Raw genomic sequence first — 22879 nt, forward strand, 5'->3', positions numbered from 1 at the left:
AAAATACATTAATTAGACTATTCAATTGCAGCCCGGCCCTTGGGAGGGGAAGTTGGTTGTTCACCAATTTATTTCCCTGCTGTTTGGGGGTTTATTTATTTATTTTCTCTTTCTCTTGATTGAATGTGAGGCTTGTTTGTTTTCTTGGATGAGTTCTCCCAACCAGCTCTGTGTGGAAACAAATGAGGGGTGGGGGGTAGGAAAGCGAGCACCAGAATCAGATCCTGCTCCGAACATCTGTTTTCTCTCGGTAATTTGCACCAAATGGCTGGTTGTGTTATGGAACTGCATTTAACAGACTGCAGAACGCAGCATCCCCGGAGCGTTGTGCGACGCAGAGTCCCCCCGACGCAGTCTGCGAGGTGCGCGGTGGAATTTTCTGTGCGTTTGGCGTGTACTTTCTCGAGCCTGCTCTGTGTTTTGTGGAAATGATTTACATTTCCATGTTCGCAATGATCTCCGTTACGCCTGCGCTGTTTTATGCTTGGTGTTGTGCCTGATATTTGATCTGTTTCAGTAGTATTTGTACAGTAGTATTTGTTGAGCTATGTTTACATTTCCAGCTGTGTGGTGTAGGCAGTTTGAGGGGAAGTTTGGACATTTGGAGGGCAAAGGGTTTAGGTTCTGATATCTTTCTTAATTGAGTTTGCTTGTTCCTTTTTGTTTTTTGTTATTGATCCATAAAATAAAAGGCTTCCACCTTCAATTTCCTGTAAGACGTTATTATCTTCACGGCATATTAGGACACGGACTGGAATGGACAACTGATTGCAGAAGTTTCCTTTTATTAATGAAAACAAAATGTCAAGCAAAGCGCCGAGCAGCATTCCAAAGACACTTGTGGTTTTTGAAGTCAAGCGATAAAATCGTAAATCACTGGAGGAATACATGGGAAGCTGCACAGCAGAAATAATAAAAATCATATCCGCATCAGCCCAGAAACTAGTTTTAACCGTATCCCTTGTCAACAACAGGATTTTAAACGATTTTGAGGTCATGAAAAAAGAGTTGCCGATGTTCTTCATAAAAACGAGATGTGCGGTAACATATTTGTACAAACTAGCAGGATAAGGATGAGGTGTTGTGGTCTGGAGACGCTTTTGAACACAGAATCACAGAACTGCAGATTCCTGCTAAACTGTGTTGAGGGAAAGCGCTGTCAAACTGAGCCGCACTTATCCGTGTGTCAAGGGAGAAACGGACAAAGTGAATCGGGCGTCTTGTGATGTTGCACTGTGACAGAGAAGATGCCTCCGGTCGCCTGCTCTTCACCAGTGAACGCCACCGTTCCCCGGTTTGTGTTGCGAGCTCAGCGTGCCTCGCTGAGCCTGCAGTTAGACTGGAGCCGGATTTCCAGCCAGCAGTGTTTATAGACAGCCTGGGAAAGGTGTTAAAGTATTTTCCCACTGCCACAAATACGTAAATATAGGCGTCAAAAAATCCTACTGTCATCTGTGAGCCTCCCGCAGAGCGAGGGCTGTTATTACCGCTGGGAGGCAGCCCAGCTGGAAGCCGGGAATGGTGTCTGCCGGGCCCTGAGTGATGAAATCTCTCATTTCTGTTGGCAGGGCTCACTTATTTTTATAGGCCAGCCGGGAGTGCTTGAGATGTGCACAGATTCACCGAGGGTCGCACTGGGCCGCGCTGTATCAGCGTAGTTTACATTGGTTGTGTGTCCCGCGGTGCTCGTTTCTCATTTGAGCACCTGGCGGCCGGGATAAGGCGACGCACAGCGCTGGACCTCACTCCAGAGAGTGACTGATTGTGTGAGACACTTTGAGACGCCATTGTGACGCAGGGCTCTGACTTTCCCTTGACCTCTTTTCGTCCCAGGCCGTTTTCCGTTTTGTTTCCTCCGTCGCTCTACCCTTCTCAGGGACAGTGAGGTTTACAGTGACTTGTTATAAACAGATCCAAATTGTTCCGATTTACTTAGACAATGTAGTCCTGCTAATAATGCATTTCAGAAGGTTTCTTAAAAAGATGAATAAGCTTCTTAGTTTTAGGATTATGATTGTAATATCTCTAAAGTGTGAAATTAAAATATATATTTTCTTAACCGCCGTATGTGTTCCAGTCTTGTAGTCGTTATCTGCAGTGAAGGTGCTCTGTGATCGTCTCGGGTGAAGCAGAAAGAATTATTGTTAGGCTGCCCTCTAGTGTCGCACTTTCAAACAGCAGAGGGAACGAGTTCAGCGCAGAATTTACACACAAACCCGTCACAGATTCTCAGGGTAACGCAATGTGACATCATGTAGGTTCTTCTTAAATTGGGAGGGGGGTGCATCTGTTTGTGGCTTATTATAGACTGTGTGTGTGTGTGCATGTAACTCTACATACAGCTCTGGAAAAAATTGGTTTAAAAAAACACTCCCAAGTTCAGAAATCAATGTTAAGTGGTCTCTTAATTTTTTCCAGAGCTGTATATGCTTATAACAGAACTCCAGGACAATATCTTGAATTGACCAGCAGTGGGCATTTAATTTGTGTGCAGCTCATAAAACCTGGTCTGGATTAAACTGCTCTGCAATGGGATTCTGGTCCGTTCCGTGTTGCGCTGTGGGTGAGATACCACCGGAAGCTTGCTGGGCCCTCGTCCTGTACAAGTAACACAACGGTGTGCCAAGGACAGTTCCCTTGTCATATTGTAGATCAGGATATGCTGTTCTCTGGCCCTGTACGAATCACACACTGATCCCTCAGCACAGGGCAAGATCTCATCTCATCACTTTTTGAAATATAGATATAATGGACCTCAAAAAAAAGAGGCCGCTGGGACTGGCTTGTCCTTCCCTCCTCAGAGCTTCCTTCCAGTGAAATGTCACAGCTGGGCAATACATCACGCTGTCCCACTGGGTCGTCCTCTGTGGCCCACTTCTCCTGCATCTGGGTGTCCTCCTGCAGTTTTATTTGATAACTTCCCTCCTTTCCACGTGCCTCATCCTTCCCGAGTTGAGGACAGCGTGGTCCGGCCTAGTGTGGTGCACCCAGGGGAGAGCCGCTGGGGTCTGCTCCACTCCTCTTTCTGGCACATTGCAGAGGACACAGTTGTGAGGACACAGTAGGTGCCCTTGTGTTGCCCGAGTCACCTGCCCTTCACTGAACCTGCATGAAACCACAGGAGCCTTTAGGAGTAACAGTAAATCACAGATTATGTCCACCTGACCAGCGTTTAAACTGCACTTCCCACACTATCATTGTTGTCTGTAGCTTGCAGAAAGGTTTCTATTTGAAGGCAGAAGCACAGAGTTTGAAATAAATCCATGTGAAGGACCCACAGCCTGCAAAACTCTCAGCTAACATCCAGAAGGTTTGAGTGTTACATGCACTGAATAGTTATTTATTAGACAGTGCCTGAGACGGCTCAATCAAAATGTTTATTTCAGAACCTCTGTTCGCTTCAGTTAGTGATGAGGAAAGCAATGTCATTCACAGCTACTCATAAAGATCCGTTGCTGTCGCTCTGACATTGTAGCTTCATTACAAACACCTGCTTTTCCTGCTGTCGTTGACTCCTTAAAACGAGGTTTCTGTGTGATGCCAGATGATCGTTTTCCTGTTCCTGTTCCCCAGAGCTCACAGTGCTCACTGTCTGTTACGAATGTACTGTATTTACTGATCAAACATGCTGCTGGGGTTCGCGGTTGGCCAGTGAGTGGTGACTAAGGGACAGTCCACAGGTATTGTTTGTGATGTTCCCGTAATAATACATGTGTGTTTTCTTGTTAAGGGTTTGTTGGTTCTATTTGTAGTTAGTATTTTTGGTCTGTGACTCAAAGGGAGCAGTATATGTGGACTGGAACACCTCCCAGTGAAACGGCGCTCGTTTACACTTCGGTTATGTTTGTTGGCCCTGAAATCCTCGTGTGATTTCTGTACTCAGACCCAGTCAGTGGCACACTCTGTAGCCTTGCTTCGTTCCTCCACAGTTACTCTGGCCCTTTTATCTTTATCTTTAACTGCTGTCTGTAATAATACACTTATCTTAAAATACAAATCCTGGCCGAGGGGTTGAGCCGTCCTCCCGGCAGTGTGAGTTCTGGAGGAGTTCGGGGCCGAAAGGACAGACTGATCTGTGCTGAGGTTCTGGATATGGACTCACTAATGCCTCTCTGTGAGTTGGGCTCAGAGCGAATGGTTAACATCTGTGGTCAATGTTCATGATGCAGACGACCATTGCCGCCCAAGACTGAGCACAAAGAGAGCACGCTCAAACACAGCTGCCACTGTTGGCTGTGCCACACAAAAAACAGATGAGTCGGCACCAAAATCAGAGAAACTTTCACTCCTTTCAATAAGGCAGGGCTGTGCAGATGCCTGTATTAAGAATATTTATTTTATGCTACCTGTGATGACAGTACAGCTGAGTATAGTAAAAGAGGTTATTGACAGGTTACTCCCGGAGCTCTGGCAAGTATCTAAGTGAAACATTTGCCGATTAATTTATTAATGCGTTTCTTGATGGGTCGTTAAGCTGTGACAAACTGGAGCAGGAATAGGGTCTGCTTGACTTTCCCTCACCTGCAGCCTGAGCTCTCTTTACTTAGATCGTAAGGGAATTTGTGCTGCGACGGGAAAAGAGAAATAGCTAAAAGCATTTAATGTGTCTTGGCTGTTATTTTATAGGATCTCTTTTAATGTGCGTAAAGCCGAGGTGCTTTGATGTGTGGAGTGTGTCTGATTCTAATTCTCAAAGCGTTTGGCGCACATCTCCCAACACAGCAGGTAAACGCCGCGCACAGAAAGGTCACGCTTTCTACAGAGCGCCGCAGATGGATTGATCTTAATGCGTGTACTCAGGCTGGTGTTAATTGTGGGAGCTACCCACTGATCAAGGGCTTGCCATGCTCCGCTCAACACCGCCCAGGGAAATACTTGATCAATAGAACATACACAGCCATTTAGCTGAGCAGGGCTGGATGCCAGTGGAATTTATGAGGGAAAGCTGAGCCCTCTGGGGGACTCATGAGTGGCTCAGACAGGAGAAAAAATATGCCACAGGAAGTGCAGATTGGGCCCCACAGTCTGGAGATCTGGGCCGGGTCATCGGTTAACTGCAGAGTGGCAAGCAGGGGCAGTTGACCGCACACCACCGGGGATTGGCTGAGGTCTGAAGTCGGGCCAGGGTTTCCCCCGCTCACTTCTCGCTCATCACCTCGGTGGCCGGCTGGCTTCTGAGGCACACCGCGGGTTTCCGAGGACGTGGACAGAATTACAGGAGCTGGCAGATGTGTGAGTTAGTGTGAAGCTTTATTCACCTCAGTACTTCTGATGTTCCTGACTTACCTTATTGCCAAGTCTCCGCACACTTCCCATAGTTCCTCAGAATTAAGGGCATGGCTCAAAAGTTGGGGGGAGTTATTGAGTGGGTCAGAAATGGCCGCAGGGTTTTATAGGCCATGGATCTTTACACACATTGCACAGGCCTCTAATCCAAGCATAAAGAGACGTCTCATGATACTGACTTATTGGTGCAGAGAGTGATGCAGCTCCAGACAGAAAATATACAATCTCGCCACATTACGGAGATGTTCTGGTTTCTCCCCCTCGCTGAGCGCAGACTGGTCAAAGCTGTTGTGCTTCTCAATTCCTCTGATCCCTACCCCCCCCCCACCAACACCCTGCTCCCTCCTTCCTCTTCCCCCTCCCTGACCAATCCAGACTCGGACAGCCTCTCGAGCCCCACCCGCCTCAGCCTCAGCCTGTCGGACGGCGAGGAGCAGCTGGACCGCCTCCAGCAGGTGGAGCTGGCCCGGACCACGCCCATGTCCCGGTGGAGGGCGGGGACGGTGCAGGCCTGGCTGGAGGTCATCATGGCACTGCCCATGTACATCAGAGCCTGCGCCGACAACGTCAAGAGCGGGAAGGTGAGGATTGATTGGTGCCACAGATGGGCGAGAGATAGTAAGGCAGATTGGCAGAACCTGAGTCTAATAGAAAATAGAGTATTCATTGTCCCCATCAATGTATATCTTCCCATCCCAATGTTGCTGCCATTCTTTCTCTTCCCTTTTTTAAAATCTGAATTGATCCAGTCGCATTATACAGGAGCTGAATGCGTCGAATACGTGCACAGGTGTGGTCTGCAAATCGAGCATAAGATTGGTGTCTTGAAAGGCGAACTGCAGTGTTTTTAATTAGAACATAAGAACATAAGAAAGTGTCCAATCGAGAGGAGCCCATTCGCCCCATCGTGCTCGTTTGGTGTCCATTAATAACTAAGTGATCAAGGATCCTATCCAGTCTGTTTTTGAATGTTCCCACATTGTCTCTTCAGCCACATCGCTGGGGAGTTTGTTCAGATTGTGACGCCTCTCTGTGTGAAGAAGTGTCTCCTGTTTTCTGTCTTGAATGCCTTGAAGCCCAATTTCCATTTGTGTCCCCGGGTGCGTGTGTCCCTGCTGATCTGGAAAAGCTCCTCTGGTTTGATGTGGTCGATGCCTTTCATGATTTTGAAGACATGACAATTATTGACAATTGCTGAGAGAGGGCTTTGTGATGCAGGAACGCCTGTGTCCTAGGGAAGTGCAGGACCGCACGGCACAGAAGAGCGCAGTGCAGTGTGTCAGTGTGAACGCTGTTGTCTCCGCTCGGTGTGCTGAGAGCGCTGTCCTCTCCGGCAGGTGCTGCTGAGCCTGACGGATGAGGACTTGGAGCTGGGTCTGGGGGTGAGCAGCTCTATGCACCGCAGGAAGCTCCGCCTGGCCATCGAGGACTACCGGGACGCCGAGGGAGGCCGAGGGTGAGGCTCCCAGCATGCACTGCTCACACGGACACAGACACGCACATCCATTCCCTCACTCCTGCACTCCTTCACTTTCTCAGTTATCACTCTCTCATCATGCATTGTGGACACTCTCCCATGGGCCTCCTGTCTGGCTGCAGTAAAGTGTGCTGAGTCCGCTTTTGGTTTATTAGTGTCTACTGGATCCAAATAGACTTTGAAAGCAGAAAGTTTTTAGCTCAGAGGTTGTGTGTGTTTGATAAATAATCCAGTGGACAGGGACATGTTTATATTGCAGCTCCTGTCTAAGCTAGCATGTCAGAATTGACTATCGACCCTGGCCTCAGGTGGAGATGTCAGGAGATAAAAGCAGGCTATTTTAAACAATCGGCGGATAGAGGATTACACTCCAGCGCAGAAAATACCTGGGTTTGGGTTCATTCTAGTGTAATATCTACCGCCTCCCCATCTACAACTTGCAATGCTTTTCTTTGCAGTGCATAATTTTCCAATTACAAATAAACCCCAGCTAGTCTTCAAAAAACGCTGAAATTATAGATAAATATGTATATTCTCTTGTCTTAGAAATGCTTTCAGAGTGTGTTCTTTAAAGTGGTGTTTTGAAAGTTGCCCGGTTTGTGTGATTGACTGGGGATGTCCCCTCATTCGAAGTGCGTCTTGTTGTTCTAGTCTGAGTCATTGCACTGATAACAGCTTGAGCTCCTGTTTGATAGACTGAGGTGCCGTCTAAGAGGCAGAGCCCTCTACTGGGCAAACGGGCTCATATGTTTCTCAGAAGAAGTGTGAATGTACAGCGAACACTCGCTTTTCTTCCTTTGACACCGGAGAGATTGGAGAACTTTTTATTCCACGGCAGGAGCCCAATGCCTGCAGATTATTCAGACCGCATTACAAACCTCCTGAAAGATGAATGAGAGATTCCCTGCACGGAAAGTTGTCATTTAAAGGAACCGAGTTTCAGTTTGACCTTGGGAGCTTTTTTCTTATGCGAAGATGTGAGAAATCGCGTCAGCATTTTCTTTCCCCATTGTTTTTCGCTTTCGCTTTCAGTTTCTTCTTCCTTTCCTTCCCAAGTTACTAGCACTGAATAAGACCCGCTTTACGGCAGGGTTAGTGTCTCAGTCAGAGCTGTGGTTGTGGCCGGGCGGTTCAGTTCGGTGTGCCCCTCTGACCGCAGGCTCTCCAAGGCGGCGGAGATGGACCACCATTGGGTGGCCAAGGCGTGGCTGAGCGACGTGGGTCTGCCCCAGTACTCCCAGGCCTTCCACGCCCACCTGGTGGACGGGCGCATGCTGAACTCCCTGACCCGCCGTGACTTGGAGAAGTACCTCGGCGTCACCAAGAAGTTCCACCAGGTCAGCCTGCTGCTGGCCATTGAGCTCCTGCACACGCTCAGCTTCGACAAGGAGGTGAGCACCCCGGGCCGACGGCACGCACAAGCACATCAGACAGCGCGTCATACCCTCACTCTGGTGGGGGGTAGGGGGGTTGCGGACTGCTCCTGTGACCCGTGCTTGTGTTTGGGCAGGCTCTGCAGGCCCGGCGGGCCCACTGTGAACACCAGAACACTGACCCAGTGGTGTGGACCAGCCAGCGAGTGATGAAGTGGGTGAGAGACATCGACCTGCAGGTGAGAACTGTGCCTCCCACACTGGGCTACTGCAGTGCCAACCGTGTACCAGACTGGGTGTGTGTGTGTGCATGTGTGTCTCTCTCTCTCTCTCCTAGGCTTTGTTCTGGATGGGATTATATCACTTGTGCATTGCTGAATGTGTAGCCGTTTCAGTCAAAGGCATTGCAGAGTCATGTGATTTGAGATTCAGAGGAGCTGTGCATTGTTTTGCTGTCCTTGAGTTCATTGGAGGTGTTTTGTCAGACGAGTCTCCCAGCGGCGCAGCACATCCCACAACAGATGCGACTGAAGAGAAACATTGTTTTCTTGTTGAAGTTGCTGTAGGGAAAAGGGTAAAGAGTGTGAGCTTTGTTGCCTGGGTTAGGTGACACTATTGATACAGTGCTCGTTGTGCACAAAGACTGTTGATGTGTGTGTGTGTGTGTGTGGCGGGGGGGTTAATCTGTTAATCAGAGCTGTTTCTGCTCAGGGGAGGGATGGAGGGATGCAGTTTTCAGGGCTTGTCTGCCAGCTGAAATTAGATTAAATATGGGTTAAAAAAAAAAATGTGTATTGGGACAGGTTGAAGCAACAGGACAGGGAGGTTAAGAAATGTTATTGTGAGGCTGTCGGTTCAGCCGTTCAGTGTAGGGAAGAAAATTGAATATCCTCCTCATGGAGAATCCTTCAGCCCCACGGAGGTTCAAAAACACCAAAGAAACATAAAAAACTAACAAAAAGTCACATACAAAACCGGGCAGGGTTCTGGGAAAGGGAGTCATCAGGACGCTTCCAGGCAGGACCAGTGCTGACGGTGCCAGCCACATATTTGGACAGTGGCACAATTGTCTTAATTTTGGCTCTGTACGCCACCACAATGGATTTGAAAGGAAACAATCAAGAAACAAGAAATTGTTTTGTTTTGATTTCTATGGCAAAACTGAAGGCTTAACGTTATAAGAACAAGCAGGAACTAAAGACACTGCAGTGCAGGCCTGGCAGAGCATCACCAGGGAAGAAACCCAGCATCTGCTGATGTCTATGGGTTCAGACTTCAGGCAGTCATTGACTGCAAAGGATTTGCAACCAAGTATTCAAACTCACAATTGAAGTCATGATTATGTTAGTTTGTCCAAATACTTTTGAGCCCCTAAAACTGGGGGGACACATATATAAATGGGTGTAATTAATACTCCGTTCACCCAATTTGGATGCAACTACCCTCAAATTAAAGATGAAAGTCTGCAGTTAAAGCACATCTTGATTGTTTCCTTTCAAATCCATTGTGGTGGCGTACAGAGCCAAAATGATGACAATTGTGTAACTGTCCAAATATTTATGGACCTAACTGTATAGATATCTACACAGGTATATAGGAGAGTTGGGACTCCTGCTGCAATAAATCCAGTAAAGGAGACATGAGTTTAAATTTGCCCTTCAAACTATGTTAACACCCCTGAAAGCAATTCATACATTACCCACGCCTTTGCTGAATCCATATCTTGGTTTTGATTGGCTCTTTGGTTGGAGGCGCGTAAGAAAAGCCTGCAGTGTCTGTGAGCGATCATTTCAGAAGGGCCCAGGTGGGATTCCTGGTCACGGCAGACACCTGGCCGCTCCTGACCGCCCTGGGTCCTCCCGTCCCCCCAGGAGTACGCCGACAGTCTGCAGAACAGCGGGGTCCACGGCGCCGTGCTGGTGATGGAGCCTGCTTTCAACACGGACGCCATGGCCACGGCACTGGGTATCCCCAGCAACAAGCACATCCTCCGCCGGCACCTCAGTGAGGAGATGAAGGCCGTCGTCAACTCTGCCAGGTGCGTGTGCGCCAGTCTGTGTGTCTCCCAGCGTGTTTGATTAACAAATAAGATGTATCGTTCCCGCTGTACCCTCCTGTGTTTTGCCATGCTTCCTTCGACACACTTGTGAGGCTCTTCAGATGAGACCTGTGTGAACACCTGCTCCCCGTGACCCTTTATCTGTGCTCTGAACTCACCCGTGTTTCCAAAACACCGCTGGCAGCGACCTCTGCCCCAGCGGAGTCCCCAGACAGGTTTTTGTTCAAACCGCCAAGCGTGTAAAAGGGCCTGGCAGGGGTCACCTCCACTCGCCCTCCGCCTCCTTCACACCTATCTTCAAATACATAGTTGTGATTAAAGCAAGGCAGATTAGATGTTTTGTGGTGAGGTTAAATTAAGATGACCGTATTGTTCAGTATTGTTGTCACCCTGGCTGCTCTTCTTACTGTGTTGTGTGTTTCCTGGTATTAGATCTGACATTCACACGGCACTGAGCAATGTGCCGGCGCAGGTCCAGACACGCCTGTTGACAGTGACGTGACATTTACTGTGGGACCAGCTGAAGGGGTTCACTTTTTAAAGGTTCATAAGTCACTACACTGTTTTAGCCAATTCTCTACGCTTCTGCGAATAGAAATGCTCATTCCTACTGATTTAAGATCTAATTTAAGAAGTAATATTTTGTGAAGTACCTTATCGAACACCTTCTCTTTTAAGTGCACGGTTTCATAACGGAGTCCAGGAGTATCCGAAGAACGAACGGTATCATTTTCTACTCAAAGATAGTTCTGACTCATCCTAATAACATACCTGCCTTGTGGATAAGCCTTCATCTTTTTCCATGATGAGTTATTCCTTGTTTTTGTATTTATTTTACATTGCGTACTCTGTGATCTTGTTGTTAGTATATGAGTACGCATGTTGTCCAGTTGCATTTCCAGGCTAGTGAAAATAGTCCTCTGAAACACGTAGACGTTCAAGCTTTTTAGGAATGAATCACGTCTGTAAGGTTTCTGGGATGAATACCAACAGATAGAAAAGACACAATTCCTTTATTTTATCACTTCTCTTTACATAAGTTCAATCTGGCCCTGCGAGGATGTGATCCTGAATAAAGGTCCGACTCTGGGTGTCTTCTGCAACGGCTAATCGTGATTTTCAGTCTCTCATAGTTTCCACCTCCTGTTCAATAGGTTATTAGATTCCAAACCACTGAAAAGCACTGCAGGTGATTCAGACTGAGTTCCCAAACCACCTGTAGATTTCCACAGTCTACTGAAGAGCTTTTTCAGAAGAGGGGATGACTTTGGATTCATTATTTAATTAATTAATTAATTAATTCAGTGGTAGAAAGCTAAACTTCACCAATTCACTTGAGTTTTGCATACATCTGCCCGTGAATAATAACTCAATAGCTGTATAAATAATACAACAGTAGGGTGCTGTACATCTGTTTTGAAGGACAACTGCCTTGCTTGTAGATCGATGGGTGTTTATGTCCCTGTGCTGATGGGAGTGTAACGTGACGGATCAGAGTAAGACGTTAATGCCGAGGCACCACTAAGGCACGTAATTATCACCTGAGTTGCCCCTGGGAAGGCAAATCCCGTGCTCTGGTGAAGGGATGAAACGCCACACCCTGAAACACCAGACAAAGCCTGCTTTAGCCCACTGACAGCCGCTATGCTTTAGTTAATTATAATAATATAATTGAACAATTGCAGATACTTGTCCCGCGCGCTCCCCCTCCCCCACGAGGACACAGGGACCCGTCAGTCCTGTCCCGACTGTAAGAGACAAACACAGTCTTGTGTAGGTTGGCAGGGTTGGGGCTGACCTGTCGTTTCCCCAGGTTGGGTCTGCAGCAGGATTTTGAGAGGCTGGGCACCCCCACCATCGTGCGGCAGGGCACCCTGGGTCGGCCCTGCGGCTCCGTGAGCCGGCAGACGGAGGAGGATCACTCCCTGAAGAGGCGTGCGTGCAAGGTGGGTCTTCGGGACGTCCTTTGCCTCTCTATTTCCTCCAGATTACCATCCCCTTATATATATATCAAACACCATTGCTTGAATCCATCTCCCCCTTTGTTTTTCGCCCCCTGTGACATTTGCCCCAGTCTCATGCTTAAGAGTGTGATTTTTAATTGATTTCTAGACACACAAATGCTTCCTGTCTGCATTAAGATCACTCCAGAGGGGCATCGACTTCTCCTGCGAAGTTCTAGCCCCGACCCTCATCCCTCTGTCTTTTCCGTCCTTCCCACTGTTTTTCAGCCTCCCCTGGGATTCAACCCCAAAGCCTACAGTGGGAGGGACCTGGGTCTTCACGGCAGCTGCGGCTCCCTCCCCCGAGAGGGACGCGACGAGTCGGGGGGCCGCGTGGAGGGGAGCCCCGCGCACAGCTATTCGGGCATAGAGGTCACCAACGTTTAACCGCGTCGCCGGATCTGTGCCGTGTCTGCTGCGCCCGCGACGGAGAAGGCTGGGAACTCAAGTCCTTATGATGGGCCGGGTGTCTCCGGGTTTGCTGCGCACCGGCTGAGGAGACCCTCTCGAATGTCTTTTCAGAAAACTCCCTCTGGATCCGTCCAGGATCAGATCTCCCTCCCACTGGTCTGGTGTGAGGATCGCTCTGGAGTCTGGAGAGTCTTTTACGCTTGTGTGCAACGCAGCCGTCTTTTCTATGCTCCCTCCCGGACCATCGCACAGGAGCGGCCTTCCACAGAGCCGTTTTATTCAGGAAGCTGTTTTCGCTCATTTCTCTGACCTCTGACTTTGTTTTTATTTATTTTCCTTCATTACAGGGGATAAGCATTTGAACCAATAACAAGACAAACTTGAGTGGCATAAACATCGAAAAGGTGCTGTTCAAACGCTGAAGAGACGTGGTTTAGAGAGCGTCCACATCCTCTGTAGTTCGTAGCAAAGACAGTATTGTTTTACCTTTTTCCTTTTTTCTTCCAGTCTTGCTTCAGATTGTGTGACAAGACGCATGTGACGGTGTGCTGAACACACGAAGAGCCTGGCAGTGCTCTACGCTGCCCATTAAACACGGCAAAGGACATTGCTTGAAATGTTTAACCTCACCGCAGTCTTAGACGAGTTTAACAGCTAGGGATCTTTTTGTTTTTGTTGTCAGCATTGGATCTGAAATAAAGCTAATGATGTAGGTTTTCATAGAAAGAAAAATAAATCAATCTCTTCCCTTTCAGTTTGTTATATCACACGCCATAATACTTAACAATAGAATCTAAAACAACGCAGGAGATTCTATAGATTTTATATAGACACCTCCAGAGTCCGTTCAGAACCGAATTTTATAACCCGGACTTTATCACTCGGTGAATTGACAGTGTGCGGGGGGGTGTGGGTGTTCAGCAAATGCATTTGTTCCTGCTATTTGTAAAAGTTCACCAGCTTGCCATGACTGAATCCCATTGAACTGTGTCTATGAAGCCAATGCAGATTGGCCGCCTCTTTCCAGGCCTGTGTGACATCCTAACGCACTGCGAGAGTGAGATCAGACGCTTCTTGTCCGAGTGTTTTTGCAGCCCCACTTCTGCTCCCTCTATTTATGTTGTTGCTAACCTCCTGACTGCGTCCCGTCTCCCGTCTCCCGTCTCCCGTCTCCTGACCCAGCTTTACACTGTGTGCCTGATTCTCTGCAGCTTTTGTTTTTCTTTCTGTGCTTTTTCATCCATGCTAACTAATTCCCCCCCAGACATCTCATACACTGACCTGAACCCTCACGGCAAAGTATTAGCATGCTCAGTTAAGCACCATGACCAGTTTCCCTCCGTTGGGAGTCCCAACAGCATCGGCCTCCAGCGCTGGTCCCAGAGAGCCCCAGTCTGACAGGCTTCATCAAGGCTCTTCAGTGATTGGTTCAATTCTGTAAGTGAGAGCTTTACTGGAAGGGAAAGTGAAAGACCCTGTAGCTCTCCAGGACCAGCGCTAGAGACCCCGGCCAGTGTAGCTGTAACAGTAACGGGCTCTGCTCAGCAGTGCCGGTTAGGCCCAAGAGTCAAGCCATCACTGCGTCCGCTGGGTTTCAGCACCGGCCAGATGTCCACAGCAGAATTGTCGGAGCCGTTGGTTGGATTCTATGACATCCTGGGTTTCCTTGCCTGGAGAAGTGCCTCCCCCCTCAGTCCTGTTTAACACATGCACACTCAGTTACACATCGCTTGCTATTTGCTTAGCCTTGGGCCACATCGGGAATGGCTTTTTAAATGGTTTAACTAGGCCTACGATTGGACCGATGGCCGTCGCATTGTGATGATTGTGGCTCAGCAGGTGAGCGCAGCGTGTTGACTGAATCAGTCTTGCTTTTGTTGCTTATTTATTGATTAAGTTCAGTCCCGTAAATGGAGCTCCTCAACTATATTGTGATTTTTTTATGTTTTGCTTTACAGTAGCAGCTCAAACATGTTCAAGCCAGGCCAGACAGGTCATGTGACCATTGTTGGAGAACACCACCCTGCACCACCCTGATGCTAGAGCGACTTTATCTTTCGTTTCACCGCGGCTGTCTGTGGTCAGAGGCAAAACCGCTTCATCTACAGTAATTGCAGCAATAATTGGTTCAGATCCCTCAGAGCTACAATGAAATGAAAATCAAGATCATCTTGTTTGAGCCCCCCGGTCTAGATTAGCTTGATCATCACGAGAGAATATTTTGAACTCAAGGCCACATGTAACTCCTATTAATAATGTGAAGGAAAATAATTTGAATTCAGGCTGTTATTAAAACCTTGTGTAGACGGGTCTGTCGCCAACCCTCTGGCCTTCAGGGTCACCAGGTCAGCATTTCCTGTGCGCTTTGCTGTGCAAATCAATACCAGACTTTCTGTATGTGCAGAATCAGATTCCTGAGCATGAGGGGGGGATATAGCTGAAATGAGAGACGGGGCTGAAATTCTCCAGGACCTGGAAACTCTGTCTGCGCTGTTGTTGGCTGAAGAGGAGCAGCATTGCTCTGTACGGGCCTCGGTCAGAACGGACCGCCCAGGATTGTTACAGAGGAGCTCGAGTGTGTGAAGCATGCAAGTGAATTTGTCATGCCCCCCCCCAAATGTTTGTACAAAGTAATCATTTTAGAGATGACATTTAGTTCTCAGTTCCACTAGTTGCTGTTCAACCTGATTTAGGTCAAAAAAGTGGATCTCTCTTAAGTTCTTCGATGTTCTTCTCCGGTGTGTGTTTGCAGTAAAATAAAGTGCCCATACGGCACGCTTAACAGCCACCCAAACAGAAATCAGTTCCAAACTCTTGAGCAAAACAGTCTTGGCGCACAGAGAGACAACAGTGTCAGGTTTCTGCCTGCTCTGTGCCCAGATGACTTCACCCATGCTGTTGTGTCTGACTGTCTGAGTGGGATGCTGGGATTGATTAGCTACTGGCACCTAAGGAATGAGACGTGCGGCACAGGCTTTCTCTTGTTTCCCTTATATCGTTTCTGTTTTCAGACGATGACCACGCTCTGTGGGCGATGGCAGAGAGCAAAGCACTGTGTGACGACAGAGTAGAAACAGAGAGGAGGACTGGGGGCAAGGATGGCCCTTCTTTCCACACAAAGGCATCAAACGTTCTGGCAAACTATGTAGTCAGTGCCGTCTCTTTAGGATCCTTGGGGAAACGGCTGGATTAACGTCTCTGATGACTGATCTGCTAGCAGCTGGACAAGCCAAATGGAATGATAGTTCGTCCACTTTTATCTTCTCTCAGACGCATTTTCTATTTGTGGAGAGGGGATATAGATGCTCGCTGTGGTTGGTGTGTCTGAACAGCAAGGTCGGTGTGAATTGTAATCCCTGCAGTCCCCGATTCCTAAAGCATGGTCTGTGGTCCTGACGCATGCACAACCTCTGCTTACTTCCCATCGTGGCCGTGCCGTAATCTGTTCCCACTGTCTGCCCCCGGCCTCTGGGAAACGTGCACATGCCTGGCATTTTTCACAGCACATGGACAGCTAAAGATATCACGTCCTTCTTTCTTTTACCCCAGTCCCAGGAGATTAGATCTGGTGGAGTGTATTGCTGGTCAGCAGACTAGATAGATTTATTTATTTATTTATGTTTCTTATACCTAACTACAAGCCGGCAGAGGCAATGCCGGGTAACGAGGATATGGATGGAAAATATTTGTATCGTTTGTGTAAACTGTAAGCCACCCTGGATAAGGGCGTCTGCCAAATAATAGATAGTAACTCAGCCTATCAGGAGACTCCTGAATCAAGGATGCTTGCTTGCCAGCTGTGAAAACCAAGACTGTCGTTTGTGGTTGCTGTCACTGGTCATGTACAGAGTGGTGAGATTCAAACGCCAGTCTTCAGGACTTCAAGATGTGGAGGTGAATCCAGGGTTTTTCTCTGGGGGGTACAGGTGTAGTTTTGTCATTCCTGGTGCATATAGATGCTCAGTCAGGATGCTGTTTTACACATAGACAGGTATTTGCATATTACCTTGTTGAGGGCAGGATGATTCTCAGATATGATGTTAATAATGGTTGGGTTATGCATTAGGGGCTTGCATTGTGTGCCACTTAAAGAAAGCATCCAAAGGTGGTCTGCTGCCCTGTCTTGACAGGAAATCCCCATTTGTCAACCAAATGAACACGCTTCTGTTTTTCACATGACTGATCAAATCACACTGCAACACCCGCCTCCTCCACACGTCTGATAAGTGATTTCAACAGGTGGGTCTGTTGTCTCAAGATAACCCCCAGAGAAATGACGACAGAGTTACACAAGGAGTGCCCTATAAGAATCGGCACAGAACGGAGCCCTGCTGTGTCCCTCAACTTTGACTCAACATAGCTGAGACACAACAACAAGCACTGCACCGAGCAGACGCACACCTCAGAACCTGGTATCTTGGCCACGTGACCCTCATTTTAATGTGGCGCACCTGGGTAATAGTTAGGAAAGAGTAGGGAAAATCGTCCATAATCACTGGTAAATGTTTCAGGTTGATTCACAAGCAATCTCCAGGGGGGGACTGCACACATCTGCAGCATCACTTGTGGCAAATTAAGAACAGACTCCTAAATGTGTTGCGCTATATTCATAATGGCCGTGTTTATTCCAGCGATGCAGTCAGTAAGGCCTCGAGGGTCTACAGTGGTGCACAATGTCACCGGTTTCTCAGCTCATATGCTAACTAACCCATGTTGCAAAACAGAATGAAAGGTCTGGGCTCTGCTTGGCACCTAAGCAGTCACTGGGGCAGACCGCAATGAACAGCCCATTTGTGCAAGTTTGTGTATCATCATCCCTTACCTCTGTGTTGCCAACTAACACAAACGAGCTCTTTGTTGTCACATTTTGAACCAGGTTTAGGAATGAAATGTAACCCATTTGTGGCTACAATCTCATACTGACTGTGCCCTCGCTGTACTTATGTGCCATCCGGGCCTCTCCGCCCTGCTGGGTCAGATTTACCCAAGCACAAACATGTCTCAAAGACGTGACACCTCAAAAATCCCTCTGTCTGTGTAACAGCCAGATTGCATTACTGCATTTGATGCCGAGGGTCTTTCAAAAGATCAGGCGGCGCATATTGAAGAAAGCTGAAGAACCAGCGTCTGCCCATCCCATATGTGTGCTGCTTGGCATAAAATGTCTGGGAGACCCATTGTCATCAAAAGACTGACACACGGAGGGCTTCAAACAGAGGGACATAAACATCTGGACTCCTGGGAGACCTGCTGATGAACAGGAAAGAGAGAAGCCCAGAAGCAGATTCTGAAATGAAATGTCATGACGGGCTCTGGCTACTGGCAAACATCATAAACCAAATAATCCAAAACTTTTTTACGACTTAAAGATTTCCTATAGTCCCTAAACTGGCTCGTAGACTAGGGAAGTAAAATGTGTCCATTTGGCAAACATCATCTCCCTCAACTAAGTGATTGTTGTTGTTTTTTTAAGCAGTGAGGAAGTTCAAGTGTCTGCTTACATAAAGACCCCAGTTCAAACTGTTTGGCTTGGCGCTGACTGGCAGCCCGTGGTCCGGGGCGAGCCATCGACCTCTCTGTGTGCTGGGAGATTAGAGGCTCATTGAGAGTCTGCTGCAAATAACCCTCTGCCCCCAGCACACACACGCACACGCACACACACGCACACACGCACACGCGCGCACACACACACACACACACACGCACACGCACACACGCACGCGCACACACACACACACACACACACACACACACACACACACACACACACACACACACTCACAGCCCTGTCTGTGGATGAAAGTGACGGCTAAATGAGAAATGATTATGACCTCCTGCGTTTGAGATACCATCTCTGTGAGTTTCTGATATTTTTCTCGAGTCGTATATTAATCCTGTCACAGCAGCATCAAATCCCTGCCTGCTGCTCTGCGCCGAGAAGATAAGGGCGGATCTGTGACACTTCAACCGGCCGCGTCTGTTTCCCCCATGCTTAATTGTTTTTTTTTTCGCTTTGCTCCCTCACTAAAAACCATTTTCCTGTTTCCACCGAGTCCTGGCCGCACGCTGCTGCAGCCATACAGATCTGTGCAGGAGTGTGTAGGCAGGGCCATCCCCCTTCAATTTAGTGGAAATGCCACACTTGAAAGTCATAAATAAAGTCGAACCACCTCATGGGAGAAGACTAATATATTTCTCACTCCCCAGTGTTTGGAATGACTAAGTCTAAGCGTCTTACAGTTCACAACAACGAGGCTGAAATATGGCCTTTAGGAAAAGACCAATAATCATTTCAGACGAGACTCGGAATGATTTACTGTATGGGGTGGCAGACAATCACGTCTTTATACATTAATAACACAAGGCATGTGTTCACAAGGCATCAGCTGCTGTCTGCTGGCAGAGCAGGAGTCGGCGCTGCATGTATCCGGTTGCTTGTTCCTCGCGTTGTTGTCTCATTAGTCCTGCGCTGATCATTTGCATGGCTCGGCTCACCTGGGACAAAGTGCTCCGAACACAGGCAGGTATATTTTAAGATCACCCCCCTCACCCAAGACGATCCATCTCCGCCGCAGTGGAGAACAAGCAGCGCAATAAAGGTGCCGTCTTGCCATGGGTGCTTAATTACTGACAAAGACTGCTCAAAATATCCCCCCGAGGGGCCGATCACGTGCACCGCTTCCATCAGCGGGAGACGGCCGAGGTGAACGACTCGCCGTTAGTGAAGCACAGTCCCTCTGCCGGCTCGGCTCGGGAAGTAGCGCAGATATTGATCACAAGGTTCTCTGGGAATCTTGTGTTGACTTTTGCCTGCCAGTGAACTGCACATTAAGAATCTGTATCATAGTGTGTTTGTTTTATACCCAGTAGAAACACTCTGATGATACATGACACCACTCTCGGATGGAGGTTTGTCCTTTTCAGTGCGTGGGTGGGTCAAAGTGTTGACATGGTCTCGGCACTGAATCCGGTATCCTGGCGATCGTCACCAAGGCCCCTGTCTTGAATGCGCAATAGCCTCGCGGTGACTCAGTGCTGCTTCCTGCCCGAGTCCAGTAAGAGCATTGTTTCTCAGAGCGGGGAGCCCGTGGTGACTCCAGAGACGAGATCTTTCACCCAACAAGCTGCACTCTTTCATTGACCAGTCTCGCAGAGTGGACTGCATTGTTTATGTGATGCGTTTCCCCTGCAGTGGTGATTGTTTATGGACGTAGTTTATATGACACAACTTTGCATTCAGTCATGACGCACGGAAACGTGAAGGAGGGACAGACACGGGGCTGCCTGCCTGATAACGTCCCCTGGCTGGAAAAAACGAACACACACAAAAAAGATCAGTCTGCGAGTGCGACGGAGAAAGGGTTTCTTCACACAGGCCACGTGCTTGTCTTAGGGATTCGGGGTCCGGATCACAAAGAACGTTTGTGTGCTTCAGTCGCATTCATGGTTCTCACTTGATCATGTGAACGAGGAGCCACTTTCCAGGACAAGCAGTAGAAAGTGCACCGTGTGCTCTGAATGAAACTCAAACCTCCGGCTAATAAAGTGCCCCTCTGTCAGGAAGCCCACTGCCAATATAAAGATATTCCTAGGGAAGCTAGGAAATCTCTCAAGTGACTGTTTTAGTTATTGAACTGCAAATACTGTCTTTAACCTCTTCTCTGACGATCACGTCCATTCCACATCTCACTGCTAACAGTACACAGGCCTTCGCTCTGTCAAACAGTCATTACAGCTTTTTGTTTGATTTTATTTATAACATTTAATCGGTTTAACAGTAGACGAGTTGCCATTCTTTTTAACGATCCCAAGAGCAACACTATTGACATGACCCGGAGCTGGTGGGGTTGTAATAAGGGGTATTGTGCAGACTGGTGTTGTTAACCATGTGTTGCTGTGCATTGTTAGTGGCATATGGGAAGTAAGACTCACAGTCAGGTGGGGGCGATGTTGTAAAGGGTTTGGAGAAGCACAGGTGAATGTAATTATGTATATTATGCGTTATGTGTACAGAACAATAAAGATATTGTATGGAATGCGTTTGTGTTTCATTTTCAGCGCAACACAATCCTGCTGTTCTCCGTATGCCAGTACAGTCTGTTTCTGTAACTGCGTAATGGTTTTGTTTGCCAGGATGTCCTCAGCTCTGCCCTGCGTCTCTGCAATACGCTGATAAAGTTACTGATATCCTTCCCTTGAATGAGAATAAAATAAGGTGAGGGAGTACGTGACACGGAGGCAGCAGCCTGGTTTAACCACCGAGTCTCTTAATTCACCTTGGATGAAAGTGTCATCTTCTCACAAGCGAAAATAACCATTATTTCTGTTTTCCCCCATCAGTTATTATGATGAATTCATAAAACCTCATGAGAGCAAAGATTTCCCCGGGACAAAAGCCTTTGGAAAGCACCCAGAGTTTACATGGAGTTCCAGATAAACAAGTTGGCTTGATTTTACTTATTAACTTCTTTTAAGAATAAATATATAACTATCCGTCCTCACCAAAAGTCAGCTTCTGCAATTGAATGATATCTAAGACTGGTCTGTTTTTTCTCTCCTTCTGAGCAGGGCTGGGCAGCCGTCCACTGGTTGGCTTCATTTTCCTTTTTGTTAGGAGACCCTCTATAATTGTCAGGGATCTCATTAATCTTGCAGTGGAAATCTGAAGTGAAGGGCCCAGCTGAGTGGGGCCCCATCTTCCTGGACAGTTCCCGGCTGGGAGAAGCTCTGAAGTGAATATTTAATTCTGGGAAGCTGATCACCCTTCATTCCAGTGTGTTTCATGGTGAGCAGTTTGCAAAGGTGTGAGAGAAAACGAGAGCAACAGAAATGCCCCCCCAACACACACACAAATAAGAAATGATGTACAGGGGGACAGTGGCTGAGATCAGTACTGACATCCCTAAAATTATTTCTCTCCCTTCATTTAACGAACGTAGAAAAACTGCCTTCTTGGGAAAATGTCAGTGACCGTGTCTCGTAGAATAAATCAGATTAGGGCTCTTGCACATTGAATGTGTTGCTTGAAATCTCCCTTTTATTTTTGACAATGCAAACTGACATTTAGTTCAATATACTTTAACATAGTTTCCCATCACTGTAGTTTCTGCACTGGCATTTTGTGCAGTGGGTATTATTATATAATTTGAACAGCATGTATATTGTCGTTGAACCATGCACATTATTGTCAGCGATGGAGGCAGAGAGCGAGGCTCTGTTCTTTGCAAGAAGAGATTGAAAATCTAAAAACCTCATCCCTGTCGGTACAGGGAGAGGTGAGAATGAATTATCATTTATCCGGGGTGGTTTAAAAGAACGCTTTTACCTTGTCAGAGATTCAGAGTGGAGATTAGAGGTGGAAATCATGGGCGCCATTATCTGAGGATTAGCCAACATGCACCGGTGCGCCGCCTCGCGATTCGCACAGGTTCCTCCCTGTCGGAGTGTCGTCGTATTTCTCAAAGATTAGCCCGGCTTGTGGGCTGCGGCCGTGATCAGCCCCGGAGTGTTTTGTTTGAGGCGGTAAGTGATGGAGATGGAAGATAGGTTTAATCAGTCAGAACTAAGACCTTTCGTGTTTTCTTTCCTTCTTGACATGATGCTGCAATTCCCATATTGTAAGTTTAGGCAAATCCAGGGTTATCGCGTTCATTGCGATGAAGGATTACACATTCTACTTAAACGGGGGGTTTTATTCCATCAAAGCAGTGGAACTCGCCGTCTTCAGCCAGCCAGCTATAAAATGCGTGTTAAATGGTTGTTCAATCTACATTCATGGAGTTGGCATTTGTAGCATAGTTGTGAGGGAATCACAATGGTTTAAAGAGGACGAGAACCTTTAATTTACTGCTCAAAGGTATGTCCTCAGTCGCATCGAATAGAACACCTCTCTGGAAAGATCAACTTCTCTTGCTACATAAAATGTAACTACTTTCTGTGGGATTGCAGTGCACACTGAGGATACAGGTAGGCCAACACCTCATTAAATACATTGTGACCGGCTGGCTTAATGTGTGTTGCAGTTGTCCCAACACTTTCGGTATTGCAGTGCACATGTATTTGCCCATTCATCTGTCAATCACTCACTAGTGATGACTCATGCACAGAGCCGTGTAAAGTTAAAACACACCGTGCTCAAGAAAGATATAACTACCACAAGTCAGAGTAAAATCACATGTATCCGGTTGTCTAAACTGTAATATCATTGCTGCATAAATGGACTACAGCGCTGCATTTATTGGTCATTTTATTTGTGTGTATTTGCTCTGTA

The 22879-nt window shown here is 47.5% G+C and overlaps 1 protein-coding gene across 3 annotated transcripts in view; it reads left to right on the forward strand.

Moving 5' to 3' along the window:
- Positions 1–20645, forward strand: part of LOC136714065 (kazrin) — a 302349-nt gene extending 281704 nt beyond the window's left edge. For all 3 annotated transcript variants that reach the window (XM_066691378.1, XM_066691379.1, XM_066691380.1), the window contains 7 exons: positions 5662–5867; positions 6624–6742; positions 7923–8154; positions 8274–8375; positions 10008–10174; positions 12009–12141; positions 12427–20645. In XM_066691378.1, coding sequence (XP_066547475.1) covers positions 5662–5867; positions 6624–6742; positions 7923–8154; positions 8274–8375; positions 10008–10174; positions 12009–12141; positions 12427–12585 — 1118 coding nt within the window. In that variant the 3' untranslated portion in view covers positions 12586–20645. The remainder of the gene's footprint in view (positions 1–5661; positions 5868–6623; positions 6743–7922; positions 8155–8273; positions 8376–10007; positions 10175–12008; positions 12142–12426) is intronic.
- The last annotated feature ends 2234 nt before the right edge of the window (positions 20646–22879 follow it).

The sequence above is a fragment of the Amia ocellicauda genome, chromosome 18 (genome assembly GCF_036373705.1).
Source record: "Amia ocellicauda isolate fAmiCal2 chromosome 18, fAmiCal2.hap1, whole genome shotgun sequence".
Classification (NCBI taxonomy): domain Eukaryota; kingdom Metazoa; phylum Chordata; class Actinopteri; order Amiiformes; family Amiidae; genus Amia; species Amia ocellicauda.